This window comes from Adelges cooleyi, unplaced genomic scaffold, assembly GCF_023614345.1.
Source record: "Adelges cooleyi isolate 19-005CV unplaced genomic scaffold, UGA_ACOO_1.1 ACOO_flye_CR_arks_rails_tigmint_CR_PRNA_25, whole genome shotgun sequence".
Lineage (NCBI taxonomy): Eukaryota > Metazoa > Arthropoda > Insecta > Hemiptera > Adelgidae > Adelges > Adelges cooleyi.
In genome coordinates, this window is record NW_026095915.1 from 1613312 (window position 1) to 1631773 (window position 18462).

At 32.9% G+C, this 18462-nt stretch overlaps 2 protein-coding genes across 5 annotated transcripts; both read right to left on the reverse strand.

Moving 5' to 3' along the window:
* Window positions 1-5490: 5490 nt before the first annotated feature.
* Window positions 5491-9449, reverse strand: LOC126837510 (zinc finger protein OZF-like). 4 transcript variants are annotated; one of them, XM_050571435.1, is made up of 5 exons: window positions 9163-9371; window positions 8808-9063; window positions 7135-7452; window positions 6724-7041; window positions 5491-6645 (listed from the first exon to the last, which is right to left on the reverse strand). In XM_050571435.1, the coding sequence occupies exons 2-5, from the start codon at window positions 9056-9058 to the stop codon at window positions 5583-5585; spliced, it is 1950 nt and encodes a 649-aa protein (XP_050427392.1). In that variant the 5' UTR covers window positions 9059-9063; window positions 9163-9371; the 3' UTR covers window positions 5491-5582. The 4 variants fall into 4 exon arrangements, with proteins under 4 accessions (XP_050427392.1, XP_050427391.1, XP_050427390.1 ...); XM_050571434.1 differs by having other exon boundaries at window positions 8808-9082; XM_050571433.1 differs by having other exon boundaries at window positions 8808-9094.
* A 3267-nt stretch (window positions 9450-12716) lies between these two features.
* On the reverse strand, window positions 12717-15034 carry LOC126837497 (heat shock protein 68-like). The gene has a single exon (XM_050571414.1). It carries the CDS (start codon window positions 14859-14861, stop codon window positions 12942-12944), a length of 1920 nt encoding a protein of 639 aa, XP_050427371.1. The 5' UTR covers window positions 14862-15034; the 3' UTR covers window positions 12717-12941.
* Between the last annotated feature and the right edge of the window lie 3428 nt (window positions 15035-18462).

The window sequence follows — 18462 nt, forward strand, 5'->3', positions numbered from 1 at the left end:
AACAACAAAATACTGATACATAATAATTCTACTTGCTAGCTGTTTTAGTTTACAAGAAAAACAAATTATTGTACTCGACTTTTCTTACATTAACATACAATGTAAATAATAATGTAGTATTTCATTATTAACTGAACTTTTTCTATTTTTTTCGAAAACAATTTTTTTTCTTATTTTTTGTTGCAAAGTATTAATCATAAACAAAAAAAATGTTTCAAACGCACACGCTCGCTTTGTTGTTGGCCATAAAACTCGCCTACTTGCCAACGTGAAAATAACATAATTGATTAAACGGAAAATAAAACTGATGACACAACATGTACAATGATTGTGTGAATTGACAATTCGAGGTTAAACTATTATGTTCTCGACGGAAAATCAGCGACGACTAATAAATAAGTGACACAATAATCGTATTTGACAAACACACAAGGTCAAACGTTAGAAATGGAAAACCATTTATCAGTAGTCAGTAAGTATGAAAATTAGACTTGTGACCTACCACTATGCTCAGTGCTCACTTGCCCTATCACCACCGTATTGGTTTTTTAAAATAATTTTATTTCTTAACAATTATCATAGCTGTACATTAGGTAATGTTTAAAAAAAAAACACAATGTTAAGCTTTAAATCTTCAATGATTTGCAAACATCCAAGAAATATTAAATTAGCCTTATTTTTACTTTCATTAAAAACCACAATAATAATAAACGAGGATTAAACTAGAAAATAATATTAATACTTACAGTAATAATCAATACACGAGTTGTTGCTAGTAATAGTATATATTAAATGCTATCAGACTGTATTACATTACAACATTATATTATTTAACAAAAGTATATTAAGTTATATAAGTATAACAAGCCATAATTTTCTAGTAACATGTACTATTATTAGGGTGAACCAATCATAATTATACATTTTATCAACTTGTTGTCTAATTTTCAACTTTAAATACTAAAATTCAAATACAAGCTTTTAAGAGTTCCACTTTGCTCGTTACACCGCTAGATACTTTTTTGATTTATGACCGTATAAAACTGTCCAGTAGGAAAAAACCTATGTGTGTGTACTGACACAAAAAAATAAAAACATTATTGTAAAATTAACATTTTCTCAGCTAAAACATTTACAGAGCCGAATGTGTTGAATCCATTAGTGGCCTGTGAATTCAATTGGAAATTAGGCGGTTAATAATAGCTTTTTAGTTGCATAACAAAACGTTCAACAGACTATTTCCACTATTTATCATGTTGCATGCGTTGAGGATTAAAAACGATTATACTTAATTAGCAAATATTTGCTATTCAGAAAAAAAAAAATGAATAATGGTTTTCATATTAGGATGATTTATCATCAGTAAACCTAACCTAACCGATTCGGTTTCAATATCAGTGAGGGCATGACATTTGTTTTCTTCTACAAAATATACAAAGACTGTGGACAATGTGGACCGCTTTCTCGGCGGTGGTCTGTTAGGAAAATATTATATTATGGTTGTTATTACACGATTATTATTATTGTCGTTTAGTGTTTCAATATTGGAAGTGCAGAGACTGAATATTCAATTTACCAGCACCGGCTGTGTGTGTGTATTTTAGTCACCAAAAAGGGCGTGGTATTTGACATCTTGCCCAGATAACGTGGTGACCATTCGGTTAAAACGTGTAAAACTAATTTCTAATTTTACACGTCTTATATAGCTGTTCTCGACGCAAACACCAGCAAGTTTACATTACAATATTGTTTGCAGACACTCATACTAGTAGAGTTCAGCGAGCACGTTTTAAAAATATTGTTTCATCACTATAGGCACTGTTCGAGCACTGTTTCAATATTGTACAGGGGTTTTTTTTTTGTTTCAGGACTAATAGTGTGTAATTTTAAACAAATTCAGTAATTTGGTTCAGTTAACCTAAACACGTGTCGACTAGATGTACAGATAGGTACATATTTTGTAACTATCGTCGGCCTCCCTTCCCGATAATGCTCCCAGAAGATTAAAGAGAAGATGGCCTAGAGATCTACTACAATAACTACAATAAATAATAATATAATGAAAAATAATTTTTTTTTTCTACTTCATAGCCGGATGACGCCGCCGAGTGTCTCTTCCCATAACTGTCAAATTTTTCATTGTCATGTATATAATATCTTTCATCAAATTTGCTTAATGTACTCAATGTATAGATTGTAAATATATTTTCAGATAATAAAAAATAAAAATAAAACAACACATTCATAAAAATAAAAAAGTTACATTTTTTAAACCGATTACAATGCTGTTATGTGGAATAAAAAAATACAATTAAATTTTTCAGCTCATCCGCACGTTGCTATTGTGGTACCGAATTAGGTAGTACCCGACGACTCAGGTGTCGGGTGTGATGTAGGTGGTTTCGTTTGTCGTAGCGTCGCGTCGAAACCCGAGCCGGTGCAGGTGCTCGCTTATGTATGCAGTGTGAAAATTCAGTTTGTTTACATAGAAATCGTACAGGTTAATTATGACGTTTAAACGTTTACCGTATTCGACCGCCAACGCCTGTTTGTCGACCGCGGGGTACTCGGGCTCGCATTCAGAGTTCAAAAGGGCGTCCAACCGTTCGACGTAACGCCGCAGCGCGGGCCTTGCGTCTACCGTTACCGGTCGGCCAAGCCTTTGGGCGCGGAGAAATATGTGAATCCTCTCCACGGGCTCGTCGAACGGACTTGGCGCCACGCTGATGTGAAAAGAACGGAGCAGCACAAACACGTGCGACAAGAACGACATGACCGACGCGGCTGTTGCCACGCTGGCTTTTAGTTTGGTCCAGCAGTCTTCGGCGACAAATTTCTGTCGGATATCCGCACACTCGTCGATCGCGTACACCGTCAACCTGAGAAAGTCGTCCAGTTGTCGCCCGTAACCGCATCCCATCATGGCAGGTATGGTTCTCAATCGTTCCAATGGCCCGAATCTGGAGTCCGTAGACAGTCTACGTTTGCCCGCCCACCCGCGCGAACGGCCGGTGGTTCGGACACGGGTGAACCACATGTCTTGCCAATGTTCTGCTCTGCCAATGTACTTGGCGTGCGCCATTACTTCGTGATCGAGTCTGCCGTTACACCCGGTGTCGTTCGTCACGCATAAAACGGCTAACGCTATTAGCAACTCGATAACGACACTCGCTTTGCCCATTGCTAATACCAATACCGCCTATGGTTTGCCCCTAGTCTACACTCTACAACCGAAACACCCCCCCCCCCGAAATGTACAAGTTAAATAGATATTTTGTGCCGCGCAGCAGACGGCAAAACAGACACTAACTTATTTGTTGGTCTTAGACAGTTTTAAATTTAAGCTGGAAGGTGTGGAGTGTGTGGCGGAGTAACGCGTGCAGATAAAAATAACTCTGCAGTGCTCTCCGCCCTTCCTTCCATCTCGAATGTTAACCTTAAATAACTTTTTTTTTTTTTTTTATAACCTTTATTATAAATTTAACAGTTAAACAAATAACAACAAATAATGATGGATAATATATATTATATGTACACACAGGGTGTCACGGAAAGTTCTACCGAGCTTCAAATGAGACATTTAGCATGCTCTATGGGTACAGTAAATGGTATTCATTTAAAATAGAACTCGTATCTCATTGAAAAATGGTCTTACAAAAAAAAATAATTTCAGATTTGAAATTGGGAGAAAAAATCTTGTTGAATTGATATGTAACATGATTTTTTGGTATCTGGCCACACATTCGTCCACCTAGTGGCCACTAAGTGGCCGGCATATGACCAAAACCAACTTATGAAATGTGACACATCATTTTGGGTTAGAATTGTATTCTCAATTCAGTGGTGTTCTTAGTATTATTTCATATTAAATTATGTGTCGCGTGCCATATGTTGGTTTTAGTCGCACTCCGGCCACTCGGTGGACGTATGTGTGGCCAGATATCAAAAAATCATATTACATATCAATTCAACAAGATTTTTTCTCCTGATTTCAAATCTGAAATTATTTTTTTCGTAAGACCATTTTTTGTACCCATAGAGCATCCTAAATGTCTCATTTGAAGCTCGGTAGAACTTTCCGTGACACCCTGTATATACAAACTAAAATAAGAATGGAAAAAACAAAATAAATACACAATATACAAAAATTACACGTTGTTAAAATAACTTTACTTACAATTCGATATGAAACCCAGCAAGAAAGATGAGTTTGAGAATGGACTGTATGATAGGAACTGAACGGGAGTTGAGAAAAATTACAAATGGCTGGCAGATCATGCAAGGTGCAATGTGAAGAGGAGTTTGATCCCCAGAGTGAGTGCTCTGGGAACAGTTTTGCTAGAGGATGAGATACAAAACCGAAGAGATCTGATATTAAGAATAAGGGTAGACAATGTAGAGTTGAGTGGACTCAGTGGTAAAATAAGAAGACAGAGGGTGGTTTAATAACTTTAAAAGCTACTATCCAAAATTGATTATCGACGAGTCAACGTTTTCAGTAAATTATATTCTACTTTCAAAAAGTTAATTAAGTACATACGTTTCCATTTAAGTAACAAAATTTCACAGTCCTCTGGAAAATACTAAAAATGGTAAATAATAAATGAAATAACAAAAACGTTTTCAAGAGTAAAACCGTGTTAAAATGAGTGTTTTGATTTTTACAAAATGATAGAAATATGAAAAAAATATCCTCATTAATCGTGATTGTCTTAAAAATTAAATATACCTACTAAATTCAAAATAATAACTTTAAAAAAAAAATGTACCCTTAACCTGCAAAACGCTCACCTTTGTTAGTGACTTAACTCAAAATATTAATTGACTTATATTTTCAACTGAGAATTTCAGACTTAATTGATTTCTTAATCTTTGGTGAGTTCATTATAATATACATATTTTATTATTATAAGCAGTTAATTAAAAAAATTGTATAATAATTTAATTGGGAAAAATGTCTTTTTATGTTAATATACAAATTTGAAGCTCTGTAGTGAATGAATTATTTGAGATAAAGGTCTGAAACTGTTCACTGCACTCCTACACACCGAGGCGATTCAAATAAGACCATAATTCACAAAATCCGTTCATCGGTCTCAGAGATGACGATTTTTTTAATTGTACAAAGCTTTAAAAATCACATTACAAGTGGCCAAATTATTTTTTTTTTATCATATCTTATGTAAAACGATTAACAAGTATGATAGTTGAACATTAAACTTTTCTCCTCTCCTATTAAATTTGTTTTTTTTTTTTTAATATTAAACTGCTCTCAGTACTGTTTTCGCAATAATTTCTAAACTATCTATGTCTAAGTACTAATATGATTACTTTAAATTATAAAAATGATTATAGTGGTCCAAGAGTCAAGACCACACATTGATTTGTTTTCACTGTGCTAGTAAATTTTCAATTTGCTATTTAACAATACAGCATACAGTATGGTTGTAATTAAGGGTGTTTTTCTAATGAAAATATTAACTCCAGCCCTTGTGCGAAAAAGTAAAAATTTTAATAGACATTTTTTTTTTATTTTATAACTACAAAATGGCAGTAAAAGCGATGAAGTTTACTACAACGCTTTAACAATTTGTTTTTGCTTGATGCTTATTGTAATAAGCACGTCGACTATAGGATTTTTTACATTTATCACATTTGTATTTCTTGTCGGTGTGTACAATATCCTGATGCCGCTTGAGATAATGCTTCCGGTTAAAAGATTTTTTACATTTGTCACACTTGTATTTTTTATCAGTGTGTACATTCTTGTGATGTCTGTTGAGGTTTTGCCGCTGGTTAAAAGATTTTTCGCAGAGGTAACATCCATATGGTTTCTCGCCGGTGTGCAGGAAATTATGCGTCTTGAGGTTTGTGTAGTTGCGGAAAGATTTTGGGCAAACCTTACATTTGTATGGTCTCGCATCGGTATGCAGGCGATTATGTATCTTGAGGTTATCGTGTGTGCTAAAGGCTTTTTCACACACAGAGCATTTGTAGGGCTTTTCGCCGGTGTGCACACGCTCGTGTAACTTGAGGCAATGTCTATAGGCGAATAATCTTGTACAGACATCACATTTGAATTGTTTCTCACCGGTGTGCACCAGCTCGTGTCTCTTGAGATTGTCGTGCCGGGAAAATTCTCTTGCGCAAACGCTACATCTGAATGGTTTTTCGCCTGGGTGCACGCGCTCGTGTCTCCTGAGAACTATTTTGCTGGCAAAAGAGCTACTGCAAATTCTACATTTGTACGGTTTTTCTCCAGTGTGCACGCGCTCGTGAATTATCAGTTGCGATTTGAACAAAAACGTTCTCACACAGACATCGCAATCGAAGCGGCCGTCTTTATTTCTAGCGTACGCTTTTCCACTGCTGTACTCGTTTTCGTCTCCAGTCGTTCTAAGACAGGGTTTTGGCTTTACGTTACAAGATGTATGCGATTTCACAAAATGACGGACGATATGCTTTTTGGTAGCAAACCTATGCTGGCACGTGTTGCAGTCGAACGATCGTGTTGGATTTACATGCTTCGTTAGTCCGGAATCCACCTGTTTATTGTCTACGGTTTCTATTTCCGTTTTGAGCACACGGCCAGTGGATTTGTCTCTTTCAGTTTTAGTCTTCGATTTGTCGATACGTCTGTCGTGTCTAAAATTCAAATATATCATACTAAAATTACAAATACCTATATAATATTTTTAAGAACATTAAATCATGAAGAAATACCCAGAATTGCTTTCAATACTGTTGACAATTTGTTGACTGCTGTCCAGACTTTTGTCTATTGTTTTTCTAAGCCAGGGCTTTGGCTTTGTAATACAAGACGTGTGTGTTTTCGCAAAATGACTCATGATTTTACTTTTGGCAACAAACATCTTTGGACACGCGTTACATACGAAGAAACTTTTTAGATTTACAACGTCCTCCGTTATTCTAGAACCGACCTGTTCATCATGTATGGTTTTCATTTTCAGTTCGAAAACGTGTTCATTTAATTTGTCTATTGTAGTTTTGATATTTGATTTGTCAATATGTCCGACACCTCTGAAACACAACCATAAGATACTAATTAAAGTTTTTGCAATAAAATTACAATACATAAACAGTTTTTAATAACATTAAATCATGAAGAATTACCCAGAATTGCTTTCAATACTGTTGACAAATTTTCTACTGCTGTCCGGACTATTATCTATTGTTTTTCCAAGCCAGGGCTTTGGCTTTGTATTACAAGACATGTGTTTTTTTGCAAAATGACTCATGATTTTACTTTTGGTAATAAACATCTTGTGACACTCGTTACACTCGAACGAACGTCTTAGATTTTCAACGTCATTCGTTAGTCCACATTCAAACTGTTCATGATTAACGGTTTCTGTGTTCCTTTTGAAGACATCCCCAATTAATTTGTCTCTTTCAGTTTGAATATTTGATTTGTCTTTATGTGTGTCGCCTCTAAAAAAAAAAAAAACATAAGATAGCTATAACACTACTACAGCAATGTGGATGTCAGTCCATTTTCTCTGTTATAGACAAGAGGTAAAAATTGTACACATTGATTGGTAATACAATTTAATACAAATGTATAGGTTGCTTAACATGTTTTTAATTAGGAAAAAATTATTAAACAGCGGTAAACGTTATTGAATAACAATTATAAGTTTTAACGGTGAAATTATACTTATTTTAATATTATTCTTACGTTATATCATATGTCGCATGGTTTTTTTTTTTTTAAGTAATTTGAAAAAAAAGTACATTTATTTTTAAAAAGTAATATTGAACATATTATTATTATTAGTAATATACAGTTTATAATGGATGGCCCCATGTGTGATTTATATTAGTACTAATAAATAATAAACAATACCGACAGACAACGGTATAGTTTGCGCCTTACATCTAAAACACGAATAATTATACTTAGGTATATACTTATCAATTTAAAATTTGTAAATCTATTCAGTTATACAGAAAATTGTAACAAAAATATTAAGTAGTGGTCAATATAAAGATAATTTGAACAGTGAATTTATATTTATTTTAAACATTAGTACTTATTACATTTTTTGGTTTTCCTTTTTAAAATTTTCTTTTTGAGCACAATAGTCCGCCAGTTTTATTAAAACCACTATTCGATTTTTAATTACTTGAAAAATGGATTAATAAAATATAATACCAAACACTGAATAGGCTAGACGAATACTTTCCTATTATTAAAGCCGAATAAATACTAGTACAGTGCAAATTCTGTGCATTGCAAACGAAGAACAAGACTAAGAAGAGCAAATTAAAAAACAGCGCAGACAAATACTAGCACAATAAAAAAAATTATCCGTTAAATCAATTATTATCAATACTATTGATAGCTAGGTATCGTTATAATTGGTATCGGTTTTATAAGCAAGATTTTTTTCCTAAGCACAAACACAAGGACACATTCTCTATCAAAAAAAATAATTAGTTACTATTTAGTTTGTACCAAATTCCTCGCAGTTAAAAAACAGAATTAAAAGATCAAACATAAAAATATAATATTATGTTGTAAAAAGAGATTGTCCTGCGATTATTGGTCTTGATTTTATACCAAGTTAAAAATAGTTTAACAATAAGCTAAACAATATTAAAGTATCAAATTATATTAGTCTAAGTTATATTGATTTGATCAAGTCCTATTTAATGAGGTTTAATGAAGATTTATTGATGAAATGTCAAACAATATAAATATTTAACTACAGCAACACAACTTCATTTTATGTACACGAAATGCGAATTCTTCAATTATTGTAAGTTATTAAAAATTTCCTTACTTGAGTTTGTTTCTAGACCATTCTTTTTGAGGATTTTTCCGGGTTATTGCGCAATTTAGATTGTATGATTCAAGTACATGATCAGCAATTTTCCAGCCAACAAATGGCTCTATAGTGTCAATTTCCAATAGGTTAAATTTTCTGTTAGCCATTTCCAATACATCCACTTCGTAGTTAGCCATATTCAGTATGTCTTTTTCAATTCCTGTCGATAATATGTCTTTGAGATTGTTGTTGCACGTTTCGTTCATTCACACTACAAACAATGCAAAACACTACAACAAAAACTAAAACAAATAAAATATTATATTATCTTATATTTTAATTTAGTGGCAATTTTTCAATTAGTACGTACATAGAATGTGAGATAATCTTGAGTAATTTAAAAAAGCTAAAAAATCACTTTTTGTAAAAATTATGATTCTAAAACCAATTCCAAATTTATTATTTAACATTAATATTAGTTGTGATAAATTATATTATCAAAATGAACTAAGAAAGATAGCGTTGCCACAGAACACAGTATTATTATTCTTTTAATTTTTGATGTTGTTTGATGCTTAATATTATTGTTTTGGGTTAATTGATAACACGGGCCACGCTATCACAGAACAATGTGGTTACTCTGGTTAACCCGTGGTACCACCGTGGACCTTTGGTCATAGATAATAAAGAAGTGTCTTGTTTACCAATAATTTATCGACCAAATATCATTTAAAAATGAATATTTACATACATGATAAAGAAATTGTTATTACTTATTACACAATGAATTAAATTATTAGAATAAAAAACTTGTGTCATATTGTATTTGTTTTGGGGATTAAAAGCGGGCCGTTTTTAAGGGGTATTGTATAGACACTATTTTTAAAGAAGCCGTTTTAATTAATTTCAACCGTGTCAATTTATTTTCATGTTAATTTGTACAAGGTTCAATTAGGTATAATTTTGAACTTGAATAAGTTTTTCTACAAGTAATTGTCAGTTTGTTTCTACAAAAAAACAATTTAGATCTAAAAGCCTGACAAAATTAAGCCTTCTTAGTAGTGATCAGATTTTTATTCTGAAAAAAAATTAATAGAGTTGATCGTCATTTTTTCAGGGTTATAGTGGAAGTCGGTTTTTGAATAACTGCTTCATTTACTTAAAAATGCCAATGATGTGAATATTAAAAAATTCAAAAATGATTTAAACACAATTTTAATTGAAATATGAAAATATCGATTTCAAAATAACCCAGAAATGAGGTCCAAAAACTCAAATAGTTACTTTTACAAAAATTCAATTGGACCATCTTGTCAGGAATTTTGTCGGGCTTTTTAGGTTTAAATCGTCAAAAAAATCGACCGATTTCAATCATCTTATTGAGGTATAGTATAACTGTTTCCTAATAGTGTGATAAATTTTAAACAATTAATGTTATTACAACTTATAAAAAAACAGTACAGTGGGGTCGGGGCAAAGAGGGGACGGGAGGTCACAAGTTTACAGGAATTTTTAAATCTGAAAGTGATAAAATCACTTTCGAATAAACGCTTCGATGCAAGTAAGTAGTTAGTATTTTCAAACCAATACAGTGCAAACCAAGCACAGTGTAAACCAGCAAATTGAGAAAGTATTAAATTGAGGTGCTGTATTTACAAATATGCATCAAAGCGTTTATTTGAAAGTGATTTTATTCAATTTCATCACTTTTATCTAAATATAACAAATGAACAAATAAATGAAAATTCAAACGCTGAAATGTTTTTTTTATTTTTTGTCTACAAATGTATGTAATTAAAAACATAATATGTTGCCATTAAAAAAAAACTAAAATCCCCCTTTTTGGCCTTTAAGGATTGGTGATAAAAATTTTCAAAATATTGAAAAATATAGTACAATGTGTACCAAAAAATCTTGGAAAAAAATATTGTTCAAATTATTAATATATTCCGAGAAAATTAGTGTGTTATCCTTAATGAATTACCCTGTATTTATATTTAACTTTTTCTTATAAATATAAATATATTTATGAGTGTAACTAAAAATGGGCTAGAGCTAACGTGGGCCTAAAAACCAAATACATACACAGTTAATAGATAGCTAAATGTTTGTATAGAAGAAATTATGATTTAGTAGAAATATTTTTAAAACCTTTTATTTTATTAGTTTTGTTATAATTAATTTGTAATATATAATTATACTCGAAGCCAATTCAACAGCCGATTTGAGACTTACTTGATACCTATCAAGTGTCGCCACTATTGGCGCAATTCGAAGAGGAGGGGTTAGAGAAGTTTTTGAATCCTTTTAAACTCTTTCAGGCTTTCAAAAAAAATGACAACAACCCTTAAAGCATAGCCTCCAAGTGACGATTGTTAATTTTTACCAAAATTCTCAGGAACCTTTGAAAATGTTTAAATAATCTGAACCTAGCTGATCCCTCTAACTGCGCCGATGTCATCACAACATTATGGTTGTCATATCGGAAATTACTTAGTTAGACACGCAGTAGTTACTTACACAGTTGTGTTCGTACAAATTCAACTAACACTTATCGCACATACAACCAAAGCCAACCAGACGATTGTGTTTAATTATTTAAATACAAATATAATACAATAAAATAAATAATGTTGTTATGAGCTGGTTATAGATATTTTTTTGTTAAATATTTAATAAATAATATGTATTTTTTAATAGATTAGAGGGAAAAGTTGTATGATTTTTTTTGGTGTATTTGCATTTAACTGAAACAAAAATTCATTTTTTTTTAATGAGTTTTTTGGTGTACCTATGGCTTTTTCTTTCACAGAATGACCGCCATTATACCACCATTTATATGTTTTACCAATGTACATAAAAGTGTGTCGAAAACTATTAGCTTGTGCAGTTTTATTTAATAATAAAATATAGACTAAAGGATCACCGGATAGCTTCTCTACTCGTTGCCTCCAAGTCATTATTTACATTGTTAACCTATATTTGCTTATTGCATATTTTTCTTCGTGTACAGATTGTGAATGTTATTTTCAAATAAAAATCAATTCAAGTTAAACGCTTACAACGTTTGAACTAGGTTTTCACATCATAAAAAAACATTTAGGTTTAAATCTCCCCCCCATCAATTGAATCATTCAATCAAAAATCCGTTTACTACTGTAACCTAGTAAAGTTACCAAAGAACTCATTCTTTTCTGACCATTATCCCTTAATTTAGTCTATTAGACTACAATTAATGTAAGATAAATTATTATTTAATTTTAGTAGTACATAATATTTAGATGGATTAATGTTTGAAAAACAAATCTATATTAATATATTCATTTACATTCCCAGAATTTGTAACAGAATACAAATTATAAATACTTTTTTGTACTTAATTTATTTTTGGCTCATATGTTGGTTCTCATTCTAATGTTTAGACGCGGCTTTAACAATAACAGAGACATCTTTATTTGTTTTTCTTTATTTAAGAGATAAAGAGAGAATTCTATTGATGACCTAACTAACCTAACCGAATCTATTAAATTTAGACAATAAACATGGAATTCATGTTAGCTGTAGACTGTATATCTAATTTCAATATCAGTTATACTTTAGTTAATTAAATTAGGTATTCAACATATTATAGCTCATAACTAATAAATGATTAATTTAATATCTATACGCTTAATCAATTATTTTTGTTAACTAATTAGAAGAGAATGAACTATATTATTCATAAGTACATGTATGTTAGTTTATAGGTGTTATGCTTCTGACCATCATAAAACTTACAGTAGATTATGTGTGTGTGTACGTTTGCTTAAATAATATCAGTAGTTTAATTTCAATTTTGTCGTGTAGGTATCTAAAATATAAACTTAATGCTAGTACCACAAGACATTCTATCATAATAATAATTTTTTAAAAACTCCATGTTCATTTATAATTTTTAAAAAAAATGAGTATTTATTTATTAATGCATTAACAAATCAAACACTAATATTACAATATCTATTAATTTTACACTTATATTTATATTTACAAAAAACAATTTTTTTACAATAGGAACATGCGTGTAAATTGTACAATAAATTTAATAATTTTACTATGCTACCATTTCTTTACAATTATGTAGAAGCAAAATATTTATATGCATACAACATTTTAATCGACTTCTTCAACAGTTGGCCCTCGAGACTGAGATCCTGGGAAACCGCCTGCTCCTGGCATCTGAGCTCCGCCTGCTTGTCCGCCGTGCATCTTCATCATCAACGCGGAACACTTTCCTTGCAGTTCCTTCAGTTTGTACTCGTACTCATCTTTATCAGCCAGCTGATTGTTGTCCAGCCACTGTATCACGGTATCGCATTCTTGTTTGGCTGCGTTCTTTTCGGACTCGCCGAGCTTGTCTCCAGCGTCGTCCAAAGCTTGTTTCACGCCGAACACATAGCTTTCCAATTGGTTCTTAGCGGCTATGTTCACCCTTTGTCTTTGGTCTTCTTCTTTGTACCGCTCGGCCTCGTTGAGCATACGATCGATTTCCGCTTGAGACAACCGGCCTTTGTCGTTTTTGATGACAATATTTTTCGAACGACCAGAGCTGTTGTCCTTGGCCGAAACATTTAGAATGCCATTAGCGTCCAAATCGAATGTCACGTCGATTTTGGGCACTCCCCTGGGCGCTGGAGGTATTCCGGTCAGATCAAATGTTCCCAACAGGTTGTTGTCCTTGGTCATTGCTCTTTCTCCTTCGAATACTCGTATAGTGACTGCCGGTTGATTGTCCGCGTACGTGGTGAACGTCTGTGTTTGTTTGCACGGAATTGTACAGTTCCTCTCGACAATTTTGGTCATAACGCCACCGGCCGTTTCGATTCCCAACGACAGCGGAGTGACGTCGACCAGCAAAACGTCTTGGATCGCCGAACTCGTGTCTCCGCTAAGAATCGCAGCTTGAACAGCAGCACCGTATGCTACTGCCTCGTCGGGATTGATAGAAAGGTTAAGGGACTTGCCGCAGAAATAGTTTTGCAACAGGTTTTGGATCTTGGGTATTCTGGTCGATCCGCCGACCAACACCACGTCGTGTATAGCTCCCTTGTCCAGTTTGGCGTCGGCCAACGCCTTCTCCACGGGCTGAAGAGTGGACCGAAACAGATCCGCGCACAGTTCTTCGAAACGAGCGCGAGACACTCTTGTATAGAAATCAATGCCTTCCATTAGGGCGTCGATTTCAATTGTTGCTTCCGAGCTCGACGATAACGTTCGCTTGGCTCTTTCGGCGGCCGTTCGCAGGCGTCTCAGTGCCCTGGGGTTGCTCTTGACGTCCCTGTTGAACTTCCTCTTGAACTCTTCGGCCAAGTGCGAGACCAGCCTGTTGTCGAAATCTTCGCCTCCCAGATGCGTGTCTCCGGCGGTGGATTTCACTTCGAATATCGACCCCTCGTCGATTTGCAACACAGACACGTCAAACGTACCGCCGCCTAAATCGAATATCAGTACGTTTCTTTCGCCCGCGAGATGTTTGTCCAAACCGTAAGCCAAAGCAGCGGCCGTGGGCTCGTTTATTATTCTCATGACATTCAAGCCGGCTATGGCGCCAGCGTCCTTGGTGGCTTGTCTCTGCGAGTCATTGAAGTATGCGGGCACTGTGATCACTGCGTCGGTGACGTTTTTACCCAGATAGGCTTCGGCGGTCTCTTTCATTTTGGTCAACACCATCGAGCTGATCTCTTCCGGGGCAAATACTTTGCGCTCGCCTTTGAACTCCACTTGGATTTTCGGCTTTCCACAATCGTCGACCACCCTGAAGGGCCAGTGCTTCATGTCCGCCTGTATTTTCTCGTCGTCGAATCGCCGGCCTATCAGCCGTTTGGCGTCGAACACCGTGTTGCCGGGGTTCATGGCCACTTGGTTTTTCGCTCCGTCCCCGATCAGCCGTTCGGTGTCCGTGAACGCCACATAACTGGGGGTGGTCCGGTTGCCTTGGTCGTTGGCGATGATCTCCACTTTGCCGTTTTGCCACACTCCCACGCACGAGTACGTCGTTCCCAGGTCGATGCCGATTGCCGTTTTCGCGACCATGTTTTCGCGTTTTGTACTACCGCTGACGGAAAAGTCGTTTTCAATTTAATTGAAAAAAAAATAAACTTGAAACGTTTAAGAAAATCACACACGCAGAAAAATATTATGCAACGCGTTTGTTCGCACGGTATGTGTATCGCTCGGTAGTCGCTTTGAATTCAAACTGTCGCTGGCCGGCCCGCCGATTTCGTTTATATAGCCAATACAATGCTCTAGAACGTTCGGCTACGTTCGAGCGCTGCGTCGACGCCGTCTCCCCTACACCGCCAGTCCACCGAGCCTGCACGAGTAGGGCAATAGAAAATTCTCGAACGTTCCACGGTTGTTTGGCGAACATTATTATACCAACGTTCTAAAATATCTAAAATTGTTTTTTTTTTTTCTATGTACTTGGCTATTTTGTTTATGAACATTTTTACATTTAAATAGTGTAGTACGGAAAAAGGCGAAACAAAAACTAAAACGTGGAAAAAGTATAATCAAATTATTACTAATTTAAAAATTAATAATTAAAAAATAAATTCGTTTTTTTAATAAACTTTATGTAATACGAAAAAAATTAAAATACACGATTACATCTTTATAGTACGGTTTAATATTACTAAACGCTAGAATTCAATTTCGAACGCTAAGAATATAATTTAAAAAAAATTGTGTTAATTTGATTTCCTTCCGTCAATCATAAAATATTTCAATATTAAAAAAAAAATTATAATTTTAAAATTAATTTATTACATTTATAATAGTAATTGATGAGATAAGTTAATATACATATAAAGGTACAAAATATGAATAAAAAAAACCAGTATATTTTTTCTCTGTGGGTGCCAACCACTAAAATATATTTTTCTAAGCAAAACAAACAATGTAAAAAAGTGGGTTGATTTCTAATTTTAACTTGCTGGCCAATTAAATAGATTTGAAAAAATACCAAAAATGTTTAATACCTATTATATTATATAAAACCTATTAAATACATTTTTAAGTAATTATTTCAGAAGTCCCTACTAAAAATACCAATTTGCCTACTAATTTGAAGACATTTGATTACATATAATATGTACAATACGGTAAAAAGTACTTAAGTAAATGTACCTACTGAAATATTTTTTAAAGTTTTTTTTTTAAGTTATGATATTTCTATCCGTGAGGTTGATCCTCACAGCAAAATAAATAAAATATTGAAACTATATGTAATTTACAATACCATTTTTTTTATACGAGACCATTTTATTTTTTACCTTTTTTTAATGGTGGAACAACAAAGTGGATTTATCTGAAATTTACTTGTTTTCCTTCAAGCAATTATTTTTACTATTTTTAATTAAAAAAAAATAAGGTATTTTATTGGTAAGTATTAAATAATAATAAAATCAACAAATTTTAAACAAAAATGCACATCAAAACATTTAAATTTTTTTTCAGTACGCTTTACAGGTACCTACACACTAATTAATTATATAATTTAAAAATAATATTAGAATTAAGACACATTAGATAGTGTACTGCCCTTTAACTTAATTTTGACTTCCTTTGCTGCATTAACCTTTTTAAAACTCTGCGTAACTAAAAAGTTTATCCTAGCGGATAAGATGTATAAAAGGCTCCATATCTTTTTTCAAAATAGTCAAAATGGTTCCAAATTTGAATAGAATATTCTTAAGACATAGTACAACCTACAAACGTGGACAACCTATAAACAATTATCGTACACCCTTTCTCCTAGAAGGTGTAGATTTTTTTTCTTTCGCTTGCAAAGTTTTAGAGGTTTGTGTATGAAAATTAGACCAAAGGTAGATCTAGAATGGGACTATAACATAACATACAATTTCCTCGAAAATCTGTAGTCAAAACATTTTTTTTTATTAAGAAAAAACCAAAAAACATGGAAAAATTACACTTTTGCCCGTACGCACAGACCACAGTCCTAACTCTATGTGTTACATATCATTGCTTGATGAGTAATCTATATGTTTACTTAATTATGTAGCCCATAACCAATTATTTGGCAGCACATAAAGTACGTATTGCCCAGACAATAACTATGTATTTCATAGCTACATGTGTAATAGTTAATGGGATTCTTACCGTTTTTATCAATGTTGCTATGTTCATATCAGTCGAAAATGTTGAGATAACAAGTGATAGTAATTTTTTGATTGAACTTAAATTTATAATATTATATTTAAAGTATTATAACTTTATTATTACTTTCCTTTTTATATTTACATTTGTAATTATTTTTATTTATTTAAAATAACGATGAGTAGTGAGAAAAAGTAAAACGAGCCCGTGTTTCTAATATTTCCGAAGAGGAAAAAGCAATAATATTGCACTGCATATCAAAAGAAAAGCATTTAATGAGTGTAAAAAACAGATAAATATCTAATAATATCTAGCAATATATAGCAATAAAGAAAAACATTTCTCTTGGGAAATGATTACAGCGAGTTTTACACACACCTTGGCGTTAACAAAGTAAGTGCAATAAAAATAAATAAATTCTAGGTACAGTGCTCGATAAAATTATGTCTGAAGAAATAAATTCAGATGAAAAAAATGATCTATAACTGAGTACATTGGCTAATTGAATATTTTTTATTAAGATAGGTAAAAGAAAGTTGGTTAAAATTATTTATTTATTATTAAAAGTACGGGCAGATAGGTAAACGATTACAATTTTATTCACAAATTACATAGTAGAGTATGTAGTTATGATAACTAAGTAGCCAAATATTACAAATTTCAGCTTTGGTTTCATAACAGTAGGATTGAACTTTTTTCAAACTTTGTGCTGTCAAATTTATTGTTTGTTTTAACTTAAGAAATGCATCATCCTTACGAATACCACAATTTTTAACAGTTTAAATGTGGAAAACATGCTTTAATCAAACAAATATTTTATTTAACTACCCATACCATGAACTTTTTAAATAATTGTTTTACTTTTAACACTGTCACTCAATGTGATTAAAATATCTATCAATTTTTAGTATGAATGAAACAATGATAAAGCTCTCTTAGATAAGAAAATTTCCACAAGCCGTTAACGATAGGTATTCAGTTTAAAGAAGAAACACTTGATTGTGGTAAATAATTAAAATTGATTGTATTATTAGTTGTTAATTTATGTTATTTATAAACATCATTAGCTGAAACTACTTATTAGGCCTTAAAGACCCAACACTGACATTATGAGATGGTTTCATTACATATTCGCTTTTAGATACTAGTTTTACAAAAATAAAAGATAAATAGCTGCTGTCAATTTATTGATTTCTTTAGTCATCATCATCACATCATCACCACGACTACTATAATGTTTTAAATAATTTATAATTTAAACTAGACTAGGTATACACTTCTTAAATACTTTTTTCCACTTTCACTTTATGCGATTATAGTATGTATTGATTTTTAGTATGAATGAAATGTGGAATGAGCTGGAAATTAAAATTGAAATTGAAAACTCAGAAAGATTGTTACTACAAGAATCACATAGAAGTTGATCCCCAAAATAGAACCGTGGGAAATACAAACAGGTAATATGATTTTTTTTGTAAGATATTCAGAAGCATTTTGTTATTTAAGTACTAAATTT

Coding starts and splice junctions, on each gene's coding strand:
- LOC126837510 (XM_050571435.1), bottom strand. CDS start 9,058: ATGAACGAAACGTGCAACAACAATCTCAAAGACATATTATCGACAGGA. Junction 7,453..8,807: donor TGGTCTAGAAACAAACTCAA/GTAAGGAAATTT, acceptor TTTTTTTTTTAG/AGGCGACACACATAAAGACA. Junction 7,042..7,134: donor AGTATTGAAAGCAATTCTGG/GTAATTCTTCAT, acceptor GTTGTGTTTCAG/AGGTGTCGGACATATTGACA.
- LOC126837497 (XM_050571414.1), bottom strand. CDS start 14,861: ATGGTCGCGAAAACGGCAATCGGCATCGACCTGGGAACGACGTACTCG.